A 15443-nucleotide genomic window follows, 5' to 3' on the forward strand; every position below is an offset into this window, starting at 1 on the left:
TTTCTCATCTCAAGTATGAATCTAACAAAGCAGTGATGATAACTGGAAGGGCCTCTGTACCCAAAGCTGGCAGATCTTGCCTCCTGTCAGCTGTTGGGTGACATCTACTCATCTGGATTCAGCTCTTCTAGGAGATCTGGGACATGGACATTGCCCTCCACAGCCTGTCCCCCATAGTCTCCACACAGCACAGTGTATATGCTCACTGTTGGCCCCTCAGTAAGGAAGTAGTGTTGGCCTTTTTGCCACCTAAAGTCCTCTGAAGACCTCTGATGAAAATGGATCAGGAAGAGGGGGAGCTCACATCAGGTCTGCCTTTCCTTCACCCCCATCCCACTGAGCTCCCTGCTTGTGAAGCCATCTTACCAGGAAGGCTGTTTCCTAAGTGCTCTCCAAATAGTGCTTGGTGACCTGGCCCTGGCGCTCCAGGTTTGTACAGAATGAAATAAGCAAAGAGAATACATTCCAGTCATCTGAAAGCTGTCTGCCTAGAACTTAGATGGCCAGGGATGGCAGCTGACATTTTCAGGACCACAGGACCACTGCTTTCTGTTCATCAGCTGACAAAAGCCAAAGTGCCTCCAAATGTCCACAACACTCATGGCAGCAGGAGAGATAATCCCAAGTGACATGGGGGTCTGTGAATTAAAGCCCTGGGTATCTGACAATCTCATGCCCTGGAGTGTAGGACAATGGCTACACGTACAAGTCACCTTTTATTGGGTATTAATACTCGGGATAGGAAAGGATGAGGCGATGAGGCCATGATTTCAGTTCTTCATAGGAGAGGAGGTCCCAATCAGGAGTACGCGGTATGCTCTCCACACCAGCCCCTCTTCAGTGGTACTTGCGTCGCCGCTCGTGCTCTAAAGTGAGGGAAAGGGTCAGTTAACAGGTGTTCTGGTGAAAGTTATAATCACTCAGCCTCACTATGAGGTCCTTTCTGCCAGTGTCTGCAGAATCAGCAGACCTGGGGCCACAGAGGCATCTCGGGAGCCAACCTGCCACCTGGCCAGCCTCTTCCAGGAACACCCACTTGACAAAATGCCTTTAGAGGAAGCACTGGCTCAGTACAGCAGGCTGGCAGGGGCTAGACACTATCAGAAACAGATTGGAAAGCCCAGTTAGAGGCCACCACTGACATTTCCCAGCATCTCACCAGATATCTCAGACCATGGTGGATATCATCTGAGAACATCTTGGGTACTAGAGCCATGAAGTTTTTCCAGAACATTACACAGACAGTGGATTCTACCTCTCAACCCTATTTGCACTGGCTACTAGGAAGACCAAGCCAAATTTTAGCAAGAGCCTGCAGGATCTTAGAGAAAGCTTTGCGAGTATTATCTTTACCCTATCTTTGTCTTCTCTCTCCTGTGTTCTCCCTGTCACAAACTTCTCACTTGTAACAGTACCCCATAAACTGCATTCTGATGATTTCCTCTAATTCTTTAAACGGAAGTGTAGGCAAGGAGCATCCTCAAGGTCCCTCAGCTGGCAGAACGTGAACTACAATATCTAACAAAGCAAGGCAACGCCACAATCTCATGGGAAACTGGCGGCAAGATAATGCAAGAGGCACTCACTGAGTTCCTTGTAAGAAAGGCAGTAGCTGAAAAGCACATATGCTGCCAGCACCATGTTGACGCCCGCAATGCTGCCCTTCTTCACATTGATGTACTTGTTGTAGTACCGGTAGTAACCTGCAACACAAGAGGCACTCACTGCCCTGCTTCGCTGAGAATGTTTCCTGTAATGCACAACTTGAGTCTGGCTGGAATTCAGCGACCCAGTCCTGCTCTGGCTCTTTAATTCACTAGCCCTATCGTCCCCAGATGAAAAAGGTGCCTGTAGGAACCAGTCCCTATAGCATAAGAATAGCTCCAGAACTGGGTCTACCTTGTATCTGGTTTTACCCTTTGGCCTTGATCTTGTAGATAGGGTTCAGCTTGTCTGTCTTTGATCCTACCTCACTTCCACCAGCTCTGTAAATCCCCTTTACCCTAATGCTGACTAGTTCTGTCCCAGATTCCAACCCCTTTATTGGGGTCCCCATGGTTGCAGCAGCTTTAATAACCAAGCCTCTAAGGAGGACTTCCCCTGCACTCCTCTCTCTTCACTGGGTTGCCCAATGAAACAGACAGGCACCCACCAGAGGGGAAACAAACATGCTCTAGGTTTATGAAAAAGAATGTGTTGGTCCTAGTTTAAAACAGTGAGGGAGGCCGGGTGTGGTGGCACACTCCTGCAATCTCTACTACCTGGGATGCTAAAGCAACTTAGCCAGATACTGGCTCAAAATTAAAATTTTTGAAGATTTTTCTTAAAAAGACTGGGGATAGGGGCTGGGGTTGTGGCTCAGTGGTAGAGTGCTTGCCTAGCATGTGTGAAGCACTGGGTTCAATCCTCAGCACCACATATAAATAAATGAATAAAATGAAGGTCTATTAACATTAAAAAAAAAAAAAAAAAAAAAGACTGGGGATATAGCTCAGCAGTAAAGCACCCGTGGGGTTCATTCCCCAGTAGGGGGGAAAAAAAAAAAAACCCCAAAGGAACTATGCAGGGAGCATTGAACATGAAAAGGCCAAGTTTACTCCCTGGGCAGTTAGGACTAGAAGTGGGGAATAGGCAGGGTGCTCTTAATATGATAGCAGAGCTTGAGGAAAAGCCTTAGGACAGGCTAAGGCACACAAGATAGTCGGAGGTGGCCAGAATCCAAAACACAGAGGGAGGAGACCCCAATAGGATGATCTAGGTCTTAATGAAATGATGTGATAAATTACACAGGACTGATCTGATAGTCCTACCCCCACCCTCTTACTGAGGACTGAGCCCAGGGTGCTCTATCACTGAGCCACATCCCCAACCTTTTTATTTTTCCTTTTCAGACAGGGTCTCTCACTAAGTTGCCCAGGCAGGCCTTGAACTTTCAATCCTCCTGCCTCAGCCTTCTGAGTAGCAAGAATTAAAGGCTACTAGCCCAGCTTTTAATACTGTACTTTTTAAATGCACAGGCCTGAAATATGAGCAATTTCAAATATGTGTCTTGGAAGTTCAGGCATGAAGATAAGCATGATATTATAAGACCAATATCCAGCTGGGCATGGTGACACACACCTATAATCCTAGCAGCTCAAGAGACTGAGGCAGGAGGATCACAAGGTCAAGGCCAGTCTCAGTAACTTAATGAGGCCCTAAGCATTTAGCGAGACCCTGTCTCAAAATCTAAAATAAAAAAGGAGGAGGGAGTTTAGCACCCCTGGGTTCAATCCCTGGTACAAAAAAAAGAGACTGATGTCCACCATGATTCACACTCATTTTCTTCTAGAAGTGTTAGGTGTAAAAATGCTCACAGACATCTCTCTCAGAAGCAGAAGTGCTAATTCCAAGCCACCAAATATTTTCTTGGCTGAAATATCTCAGGGCCAGCCTTTGATAGGGCCAATCAAATATAGAAATTCAAGGGCTGACCACCCTTCACTGTCCTTTTCTACAGAACTTTATTACTTGTTTTTTTTTTTGGTTTTTTTTTTTTTGGTACCAGCAATGGAACCCAAGGACACTTAACCACTGAACCACATTCCCCAGCCCTTTTTTAATTTTATTTTGAGACAGGGTCTCACTAAATCGCTTAGGGCCTTACTAAGTTGCTGAGGCTGGCTTTGAACTTGCAATCCTCCTGCCTTGGCCTCCCAAGCCACTAGGATTATAGTTGTGCACCACTGCGCCCTGCTTATAACTAATCTTGAGATAAGGTTTTTATTGCCCAAGTTAATTCATTACAAAAAGAGACCTGACAACCCAGAGGTTTGCTTGTTTATGTGTCCATAAGATTCTGACCTCTCTGAAATGCTCCCACAATGCCTTTAGGCGTGAAATCCCGCATCAATATCCAGCTTGGAAGCTCCCCTAGTTTGACATCCATGAGTTTCTTCTCTTTCACTGGCACTGAAAAGAAAGAGCAAAAAAACCACACACTTAATAACCTCCAATACAAATAGCATCCTTTTATGTCACTATTTCAACTATTCACTGGAGATGAATGATGTAACTACAGAGGCTGCACATAAATAATATGAATAAATGTTACTAAGAAACCACTATTTTAAGCCTAAGCCTCTGTAATGGCAGCTGCAGCAACAACAGCTTTATGAACACAGCTTTATGAACAAATAGAATGTCTACATAAGTTTGCTGGAAATAACTCTAAAAGAGATCATGAGGAAGAAGACAAAATAGATTACTGTAAAACTACCATTTATTTTACGCTATTAATTATTTAATTGTCACAAGTAGTTGATGCCTTTAATTTGGTGTATGGGTTGGGGATAGACTCAGAGAGGTTGGGTAATTTGGTCAATGTCATGCACACAGCACAGAGGAAGGATTGAACCTCAAGATTGGCCCTGTAGTCCTGAAGCCAATCTGAGAATGGGCCTGTTCAAACCTTGTGGCCAGAGAATGCTAAGGGATGCAGGACTCTGACTGGATGCACTTGATTGTTGGGGAAGGGCTTTGAGAAGCAACTGTCAACCTTACCAGCCAGCCTGAGACTGTTCAATGAAGTGACCCATTCCCACCTGCCTACGACCACAGAGGTCAATGATTTCCAGAGGTAAAAATAAGAGACAACATATTTTAAGAACTCAAACAACTTAGTAAAAACCTCTCCAAAAGTTCAACAGGCCCCAGACTATATCCCAGTGAGCCAGGGAACAAAACAGAAGGAAGGGCTTCTGGTTGAAACATATGCTCATCTCTGGGCCAAGAAAACAGGGGGGTGAGGAGGGGGTGGACCCATGGGTGTCCAATGGTCTCCCCTTGTCCTCCCCACAAAGACCAATTTCTTAAAAAAAAAAGCAGGTATCTTTTTTTGGTTTGTTTTTGTTTTTAAAATAGCATTTATTTTTTTAAATGTTAATGTGTGCATTATGGAAAAAATAAAAATGTAAGCAAAGAACAAAGTCATCCAGTCACAAGCAGCTTAGCTGGATGTGTCCCTCCAGGTCATGCGTATACATACACAATATCCCATTTTGTGTGACCAAGACTGTAGTGTGTATAGTGCTTTTCCACACATCATGAATATTCACCCATTCAAAATTCCAAAGCTACATGAGTATTTTTGATAACCAAGAATACACAATACCAACTCAATCTGTTATCCTTTCTTGGGGAAAAAATTTCACTGAAGACAGAAATGGCAACAGGCCTCTAGATAGACATATTGGCAGAGTTACAACTAAAATAATGCATTCCCTTAATGCTCAATTTAAAATGAGACAAAGCAACAGGATACACCAAGCTTGTTTCATCACCAGATTTCTACTACTAAAGTATTAGCAAGAATGCATGTTCCCAGTGAATTAAAGTATTCCTAAAGTACAGTCAGAAGATGCACACACCAGTGGCTCACATGCAAATGTCAATCCTTGAGCACTTGCTCCTGTCTTTCCCTGTGTGTGCCCCTGTGCCCCTCTGCTGCCAGCCTAATAAGCAAGTTCTGATACACACTGCCAAGAGACAAAGCAATTCCATGTCCCAGATGCATCTTTTCTATCAATTATAACAAAAAGCTATTTACAAATTGGCTAATTCACTAGCTGTACTTTTTATGATTCACTGTCACCTCAGGACATTTAGAAAGCTTAGATGTTGTGAAACAAAGTATGAACTTTGTGCACAATAAACACAAGTACTTTACCAAAAATGCATACAGATCTTCAGTTATAATCTAAACCTGCCTTCCAGATATGGAGCTACTAGCAAAGAGCACGTCCCCTCACCCTTCCTCCTCTCCCTCAGCACCATTCCAGTGACTAAATTCAGGACTACCCCTAGTAGAGGGGATTAACAAGGGTCATTCCCAGAAGACGGTTCTTCCTAAAAACTAACAAAAGGATATTTATATAGGGATTATTTTGCTACTTCTAACAAACTTTGGGCATTAGGACTTATCCTTTAATACCCAGCAATATTAACTAAAATGCACATATAACAATGGCTAGACAATCAGAACTAATCTAAGGGCACAGAGTGCTTCTCTATGCATACTTTCTCATTCCCCCACCCACTACCCAGTGAATCTTCCATGTATTCTCCAAGATATCAAGTTCAACAATTCCATTCTCCTAAATGGCAACCATTCCTATATAGTAACAAAAAACACTTAAAAGGCATTACTTTAGTCCTCTACTTTTACCATGTGTTGTGCACTTTTAAATATCTAGAAACACTACATGTTTCTAACAAGGACTTAAGTTTTAAACTATACTACAGTAGCACTGGCAGGTGTCTTCTTCAGGGCAAAAAATCCAAGACCCCTGTTCTTTCTTAAAGGTGACCAATCACAGGAGAAGCTAGACTAAAACACTCTAAGATTTCTTCTCCATTTTGGGATACAAGGAAAGACTGAGACTCCTTCAAGACCAGCATCAGAAGTCCACTGAGAGTAATCCCAGTCCTCTGACAGCTCTGAACACTGAACAAGAGTATTGGCTTCTAAGCCTTAAACAGAAATGCAGGATTCATGGCCAGGTCTAGTCTTGCTCCTCTGGAGAGCCAGACACACAGGCTTAATGAATTTCAACACTGAACGCTTATCCATAGGACACAGTTGATAGGGATAGTATCGGCCTAACACTTGCATGCATGACTCAAGGGACACAATTTAGGCTGCCACCCCCAAACAAACTAGTCCTAACCTTACATCTATCCTTATCCAACTAATATGGAGTACCTGCTGTATGCCATGCTATGGATACGGCACACAGGGACCACGGAGGAAAACCTTGCTCTCAAGGTGCTAACATTCTTCTGATGATTGATTTCCTATTCTATTCTTCTCAGACTCACATTTCTACCCAACCCTTTTTGTTTCCCCTATTACTCTCACCTGACTGTCTTTGCAAAGTTAGCTCTCCTACATTATCCCAGAGCTATCTCAAATGTCTTCATATAGACCTCCTTCCCTGCCTACCATATCTCAAATAAGCACCATGACTTTCTTTCTATAAAACCCATGAAATTCAATTCCCTTAACTGTAAATGGCTTATTCCAAAGATTGAATGAAAACTGTAACAGCATTTAGAACAGTGCCTGAAACACTGCAGACTTACTACTGTTTAAATCTCAATAAGATCTATCTACACGAAACATCAAAAACAAAAAGAACAAAAAAAAAAAAAGGAAATAGCATACAAACCTGAACTTTAGAGCATTTTAAGCATTTCTTCAGGTATTAATTATATACCCTTTAGTTCCTCTACCAAAAGAAAGCTGTGATTAGTTTGGGAATTGTTGGGGGTTGTGCCATGTGAGCTGCACCAGGGTGGGGCCTGGCGGCCAGATGGAGGTTGCTTTGATCACATCCACGGTGAGGAGGTTGATTAACATAAGCACACCTAGGTGATTTATCATTGGCCATATTCAATTAAGTCCATGCACACAACGTGTGCACAGGTGTTCCCGAGTGCTCCTGCTCGGGCCTGCTCGTTTTAACCTTTGCCATGATAGGGCAGCTGGCTCCTCGCCTGATCTCAACTAGCGTGTCCCGGCTCTCCGCCTTCTGGAGGGAATATAAGCGGGCAGTAGGCAGAAGGCAGGGAGCAGCAGCTAGCAGAGAGAAGCTAGCAAAGAAAAGCAGCTAGCAGAGAGAAGAAGCAGTAAGCAGCAGGCAGCGGCAGAAGGCAGATCGTAGAGCGGAAAACTGAGAACACACCTCTACTTCGTAGATAGATAGCACCTAGTTCACAGGATGTGGGACACACCTCTAAGAAGAAGCAGAACTCTAAGAAGAAATAGATCTCTGATAAGCATAGAAGCCTGTCTTTCTCTAAAACTTCCTCTATAAGCAAGGCCTATCTTCCTCTCAAGCCTCTCTTTCTCTAAAATCAAGCCTTTTTCCTCTATAAGCTAGAGAATAAGCAAACGAGCAAGGAAGAAGCACAGGAATAGAAGTAGTTTATTTCCAGTCCACCTCCGATAAATTGCAATTTATCGTGCAATTGTTGCCGCGGGCGGCGACAGGGAATAGTTATATGAACTAGTTATAAAATATGAGACAGTCTTAAAGGTATTCTTTCTCCTCCACAAACAAAACAAAACAAAAAAGTGAGTTTTCAGGATCAATTTCAAGTTGCTACTGGAATGTTTAGTGTCACTGATATTAAAGCTTATCACAAAGTAATAATGTCATTCAAGAATGATCTATACCCTTCTCTGACTTGTACATGATATTTCCAGAAAAGTTTAACAAGCACACATCTTGTCTTCATTTGGAATAATAATGTTGTAGTCCAATGAAAACGATATCACTTTTCTTTTTGAATAAGAACACAGGATATAGCTCAGAGGTAAAGCACTTGCCTAACATGCATGAGACCCTGGGTTTCTTCCCCAGCACTGAAAAAAAGGGGCAGAATGTTGCAAACTGTTGTAGCTGGTAATGAGTAGGAAGCATTCTTTATATTACTCTTTCCTTTGACTCTGAAATCATCAACAATAAAAAGTTTCAAACTACATATAAAAATAGAACTATATTGCAAGAAACAAAGCAAAGAAAAAAACATACTTTAAATCAGAGTATTTTCAACTGGAATATAGCTCGTAACTTAAAAAAAATCACTTCTGGGCCTAGGGAAGCTAATTTTTCCCATTCTCACAAACTGTAAACATTCTGCAATATTCACAACCAAGTTCAAGTTCAGGGGCTGGCATGGTGCCTGGAGGAAAAAGTCAACAATATTTATTTTTCTACCAATTTATATCTCTGTACTATGAATACAAGAATGTTCGCTTAAAACTAAAATATTAAAAGTCACATAGGTATTAAAAAAAAAAAAAAAAAAAAAAAAAAAGAAAGAAAAAGGCAACACAGTAGCCTGAAGAAGAGCCAAGCATCATCACAAAGGCTATCTAATTCATCAGAGGTGTACTCGGTTATAGTGACAAATAGCAGACTCCAGGTCAAGTATCCTGTCTTTAGCTCTGTGGCTATGTGTCCTTAAGGAAAGTTACTGCTCTCTCCATGTCTCAATTATCTCCCTTGCAAAATAAGGGTAATATAATCTTGGTACTTGGCTCTAGGTATTATGTAAATGAGAATTATTATCTTTCTGCCTGATTATGAACTACCTGAAGGCGGGAACATCCCCACATATAGTTCCTGGTACATGACATTCTTAGTAATGATTGTTGAACAACTGCAGGTTCTTAAGAAGGTAGGTGATTTTATGGATTGGAGAGGTATACTATCCACTTATGGAACTGTAGGGAAATAACAAGTGTTTCCTAGATGCTAAACCAAACCCAGAAGTTGGCCAGAGAGTAAATATTTTAGGCTTTGCATGCAAATACTCTGTAAAAATTTGTTTATTTTAAACAACTCTTTATTGGGCAGTGTCCACCCATAATCCCAGGTATTTGGGAGTCTGAAGCAGGAGGATTCCAGGTTCAAAGAAACCTTTGCAACTTTGCCAAACCCTGTTTCAAAATAAAAAATAAAAAATAAAAATGGCTGAGGATGTACTTCAGTGGTGGGGACCCCTGGGTTCAATCCCTAGTACCACTAACACAGCCAAAAAGTTTTCAAAAACAACACTGGGTCTGTAAATGTAGTTTTGTGATGAAACGCTTACCTGGCTTGCTTAAGGCCCTGGGTTTAATTCCAGAACCACACACACTAAAAACAAAAACAAAAACAAACAAAAACTAGCTTATGACCACAGTTTGCCAACCCCTAATCTTATCTATTGCTGATAATTCACATTTCCCTCACTTTCTCTGCTAAAGAACTAGTGGCTTTGAGCTCTGACAACAGATATTATCTGAATGATCATCAGTACTGAGCATACAGAAACTCTGACTTCTTCACCTGGGGTGATGCTGAATAGGCCATGCATATGACATGATCTTCACCAAACACCACAAAGTAAAACTAGAATGACCAGCTAATACCAACTGAGCCCTCCTCTGTGGGTCAGGAAGTGTTCCAAGTATCTTTCATGTACTAAATTGTTTAATCCTTATAGTCCATAGCATTCTTCATTTCAACCCTCTACTTAAATAAGATGCTGAACTTCAAAGTTCCTTTTTCACATCCTCTTTGGAGCACAAATAATCTCATGCCCATTTTAAAGGTGGGAAAACAGCTTCACTCTCCCCTTTTTGGATCACCTCTTCATTTTTCCAGGCTGATATTAAGAACATAGAAAACAGGAGATGGAGGGGAGGGAAAAGAAAGGTACTGGGGAATGGGAGTGATAAAATTATGTTAAGTACACGTACGAATGGCATAATGAATCTCACCAATATTATAATTATGCACCAAATATAGAAAAAAAGGCAAACATGAGTTAATCGAAATTCTGCCACTGTCAAGCTGTGTGACCTCAGGCCACAGCCCATCTCAGTCGGTTATTTTCCTCATCTTTAAAACTGGGATCAACGTTCCTAGTAACTGGCTCCCTGGGAGTTCCTGGGAGGATCTAGAGCTAAAACGTTGCATTCTGTTAAAAAATAATGTGCGCATAGTGGATAAGCATACGAATTTACACATGCATTGTCACAGAAAAGCCTGCAGGTCCTAAGGCCACGCTTGAGAATTAAGTTCATTTCCGTGAAGCCCCACACCCCTGGGTTTGAATCCCAGCTCCGTTCTCTCATAAATTGTGACCTTGAACAGGTCACTTCAGCTCCGTCAGCCTATTCAATATATACACATCGAACCTTATGTAGGGTCGGTTACTGTCCTAGGCATTAGCTCCTCCTACAGCTTAATCTGAGATTCAGCTTTGGGAACAAGGGTAAAAACTGTGCGTAAGGGTCAAATGCAAACCGCCATGTCGCGGGGGTCGGGGAAGGAAGCACTACTCCTTAGTGGAGAGAGGGGGAACGGAAGCACATTAACCGTCCGGGATGCATGTCTCCAGGTTGCCCTCATCCTCCTCGCCCACCCCAGGAGGCTCAGACCACAGGCAGCAAGCAGCCGCGGCTAGGCAAGTCGCGAAAAGCATAGAACCCCGGATTAAGAGTCCATCATGCCTCAGGTGAGGCCGCAGTGAAGTCCCTGACGAAGCGCAGGCGGCTTCGCAGCGCCCTCCCCTCCCGAGGAGGCTCCTGGCTCTGAACACAGCCTCAGCCTCCAACGCGACTTCCAAACTGGGGTCGGAAACTCACCGACTGACGCCATCCTGGAGTCCTAGTGTCCGCTGAGCCGGGTCGCGCAAGGGCTGCTGGGTAGGGAGTGCGCGCCCAAGCGGACGCTGGGAGCAGAGGCTCACGGGAAGCAGGTCATTTTTTAGTATTAGACTGAGCGCACAAAGGTGCCATGAGGAGAAGGGCGACGTTCCCTGGCGATCAGAGGCCCGGATCCCCCAGCAGTTAGGGGGCGCTTCAACTTGGGTTCCATGTTCTAGGAGGTGGGGAGGGACCAAAAAAAAAAAAGAAAGCGGGGGGGGGGGGGGGGGGGGGGAGAATGTTAGCACAAAAAGACCGGGCAGGACGCAATCGTCTCAGCTGTTTTTATTCAGGGACAAAGTTTCACCCGGGAGCAAGGGATGCAGGGATGAAGTGGCATCGGTGGACCCAATTTCCTGGTGGAAAAAGAGCCACTGAACGAAGAAAGGGACTGGGTTTATATAGGTTATTTTGAGGGGGTGGTCTAGTGAACATATGAGTTTCCTTGGGCACTCAGGAATGTGAACTTTTTAGGGTAGGAGGTCTGTGGGCAGTGTCTGGAAAGGATTAACTTTGAAGGAGATTAACGCCTCCTAGAGACTGTTTCTTTAGGGGTGATAAAACACCGTCTCCCTGTCTGCAGCTGGCACCTGGAAAACATTTGTCTTGGGAGATGAAGGCTGTCAGTGCATGACCTTCTTTTCATTCCATTATCTCAGGCCACATCATCTTGGGGAATTTTTCATTTTCCATATCTATTAAAAAGAAAGACAGACCATACAGAATAATAAAATTATGGCATTTGCAGGTAAATGGATGGAGCTGGAGGATATCATGCTAAGTGAGACAAGCAAATCCCAAATACCAAAAACCTAATGTTTTCTCTGATAAGTGGATATTGTTACATAAGAAGGGGAGGGGTAAGGGAAGAATGGAGGAAGGATGGATTGTGTAGAGGGAAATGAGGGTTGGGGCGAAGGGGAAGGGAGGGAAGGATAATGGAATGAGACAAATATCATTACCTTATGTACATGTATGATTACACAAACGGTGTGACTCTACTTCGTGTGCAACCAGAGAAATAAAAGGTTGTACCCCATTTGTGTACAACCAATCAAAATATTTTTAAAAAATAGAAAGAAAGCATTTTGACTTTCTTACTGTATGCCCTTAAATTTGTTGTGAGGAATGAGAGGGGCATAGGGAAGCCTTTCTTCTCAGCTGTGAAGGATGAGAGGTGAGCTGAAATTTTCAAAGAATTAACAGGTGCCAGGAAAAACTGGTGTCCAGACTTAGGCTCCTCATAGGTTTGACTCAAGAGCACCCATAGGTGTCCAGGCTCTGGGCTGTTCTCTGAGGACAGAAACAAGACCCTAGGGATACTGTCAAAGATAGACGAAACTGGATACTACTTAAAGGTATAAGAACAGATTTTAATCAGTAATATACTATTGCAAAAGTGAAGAGTCCAGTGTGAATTTAACTCAATTTTGATTTGTACAGAGACAACTGCGGGAGCTGGAGAAATAGGTAGAGAGCTTAGAGTGCTTGTCTCCCATGCACAAGGCCCTGGGTTCAATCCCCAGCACCACTTTAAAAAAAAAAAAAAAAAAAGCAGAGATGACTGGGCCTTTTATAGGGATTTGGAGGAAGTGTGCAGGGTCACTGTAAAGTCAAGGAAGTGAAAAAGTACAAAAATCAGGAAGGGCTCTAAACCATATAAAACCTATCTGGATTTGCCAACTGGCATTTATGGAAGTTAGACTCCTACCCTCCCACAGAGCCAGGGGCACAAGAGTCCTATCTTCAGGTGTTGGCTGGAAGGAGCAGGAAATTCTTTTGGCAGGCTTGGCCTTTCTCAGGTCAGCACTTTATAAGGGAGGCTAGTGTCATACTAGGGATGCTGTTAGAAACTATGTAATGTCTCTTCAAGTCTCTGTAGCCCAAGGGTTGAGGCTAAGTTGAACAGGCGGATCAAAGAGCCTGGCTGGTGTTTGGTCTAGGACAGAGTCATTGTCAGCTGTTGGCTCCAGCTTTTCTTTCTGCCACAGTGATGCCTCCAGGCACAAGTATAAGTCATCACCATCTTGTTTTTCCTAGAAAGGCCACAATCTAGTATGGATAATCAAGGACTCAAATAATTGGACTCTGTTCCTTTTTCAGCAACTCTGATTTGAACAAAGTGCTTTGATTCCTTGAATCTGTCTCCTCTTCCCTAAAATAAGGATGTGATGCTTACTGGGCATCCTTGTAGGAATTCAAGGAAACAATGTATATGAAAATAAACGATAAGAATTGGATATTAGGAACTGGATCAGTGAACTGATAGCTTGATCAGGAATTAATGATCGAACTTGTCTTTCATCAGTCATTTATCAAATCACGCTGCTCTGTACTAGGCACTGGAGGTATAGGAATCAATCAGACAGTATCTCTGTGTTCTAAGGTACCCTGGTGTCATGCAGCTGATTCTGTGTCATCAGGCAAGAACACAGTCCTGTAAAAGGAACCTTGAATTCCTTAGTGGGAGAAGTCGAAGAGGGCTTCAGAGAAGAGGCACTTATCTGAGCTGGCTTTTGAAAAAACAAAGACTGGTTGCCCAAATGGACAATGGTGAAGGGCACGCCAGCACCCCAAACTGTATGTGCAAAGTCGTGGTGGGCTATAGCTGTTGGTGGGGTTAGGCCGTGGTGATGGCTGAGAAGTAGAGTATTTCTCTTTGGGATTCTGAAAAGGTTCTGGGGATGGATGGTACTGATGATCACGCAACAAAGCGAGTGTACTTAATGACATTCACTTGCACTTACGTTAACAAATATTGTGTGTATTTTGTCACAGTAAAAACACTGGCTGGGTTTAGCGATAAAAGCCTATAATCCCAGTGACTTGGGAAGTTGAAGCAAGAGGATCACAAGTTCAAGAACAGCCTGGCCAATTTAGCAAAATTCTATCTCAAAAAAATAAAAAGGGCTGGAGGTAGGGTGTAGTTCAATGGTAGAGTACCCCTCAGTTCAATTTGCAATACCACACACACACACACACAAAACACCCACTCATGCAGAAGAGAAAGCAAACAGTTGTCCACCTGAAAAGAAAAAGATGTTGCAATTATCAGGCAGAGACCTAAAATCAGCTATTATAATGATACTCCTAAAGGTAAGGGCAAACACTCATTTCCGATCAAAATGAGTGGATATATGAAGTTTCAGAAAGAAAAAAAAAGCAATAAATCTGAATGAGAAATAGAAATCTTAGAACTGAAAAATGCAATAACTGATGTACTTAAAAGCAGAACGAAGATAACACATAAACGTCTCTGAACTTCAGGATAGGCTGATAGAAATGATCCAGTCTGAACAACAGAGAAAATAAATGTTGAGAAAAAATTAGCAGAGCCTTATCCTTTGGTGTTGTGAGCCATACCAAAATATTTGCGTCAGTGGTTTCCCAGAGGGAGAGGAGAAGGAGTGTTGCACAGAAAAAAAATCTTTGAAGAAATAATGAAACAACATCCAAATTTGATAAAAGACAGATTCAAGAAGTTCAGGGTTAAACTGAGGTCTGACACAGAAAAAAAAAAAAAAAAAAAGAAAGAAAGAAAAGAAATCCTTGTCAGCTTGACATATAGATTAAACCTTGGTTTTATAGCAGCACATTAGAATTTGACCTTAGGGAAAAAACTTTAAATAGCTTTAACTGATTGTCTCACATACATTAACTAACTTAGTTACACACAAACTTGTTGAAATTTGCCCTTTACTTACACACGAACTTTCTTAACACTAACTTAGACCCTCATGTATTTTGTCACACAGACTTTCTTACCCAGAAACATTTTCTTTTTCCTTCTATTAAATATATTTCCATACCTAGAACCTTCTATTTTCTTTTTTCCTATCTGTTGACCTCATTTTTTGTTCATATTCTGAAACAACCTTAAGAAATTTCTGAATTTAGAATAATTACTTCATTTTAATAAGATGAAGTACTTTTTTATTTACAGCACTCTAATTGAAACACAGTTGAAACTTTTGGAACCTTTGTACATAGAATTACATCGGTTTGTTTACCAATTTATGAAAACACAAACAATGTTTCTGTATATCATCCCATGGAATTTGAGAAGTTAGGAGTACTTGATTTTATATTAACCATTATCATTTTAACTTTGTAAATTAATCAGATATCTCTAACATAGTCGTGATTAATCCCATACATGTTAAATCCAATTTGCTGCTGGGGATGTAGCTCAGTTGGTAGA

General features: G+C 42.2%; 1 protein-coding gene across 1 annotated transcript; it reads right to left on the minus strand.

Annotated features, from left to right (window-relative positions):
- Positions 1 to 703: 703 nt before the first annotated feature.
- ATP5MF (ATP synthase membrane subunit f) lies at positions 704 to 11267 on the minus strand. Its single transcript, XM_079121312.1, has 4 exons — positions 11183 to 11267; positions 3844 to 3951; positions 1587 to 1703; positions 704 to 866 (listed from the first exon to the last, which is right to left on the minus strand). Exons 1-4 carry the CDS (start codon positions 11193 to 11195, stop codon positions 838 to 840), a joined length of 267 nt encoding a protein of 88 aa, XP_078977438.1. The 5' UTR covers positions 11196 to 11267; the 3' UTR covers positions 704 to 837.
- Between the last annotated feature and the right edge of the window lie 4176 nt (positions 11268 to 15443).

The sequence above is a fragment of the Sciurus vulgaris genome (genome assembly GCF_902686455.1).
Source record: "Sciurus vulgaris genome assembly, chromosome: 18".
NCBI lineage: Eukaryota > Metazoa > Chordata > Mammalia > Rodentia > Sciuridae > Sciurus > Sciurus vulgaris.

Excerpts from the sequence above, each read along its gene's own strand:
- ATP5MF (XM_079121312.1), bottom strand. Across the intron at positions 1,704-3,843 it reads TGTGGGAGCATTTCAGAGAG|GTTACTACCGGTACTACAAC; the intron begins GTCAGAATCTTA and ends CTTGTGTTGCAG. Across the intron at positions 867-1,586 it reads CCTTTCTTACAAGGAACTCA|AGCACGAGCGGCGACGCAAG; the intron begins GTGAGTGCCTCT and ends CCCTCACTTTAG.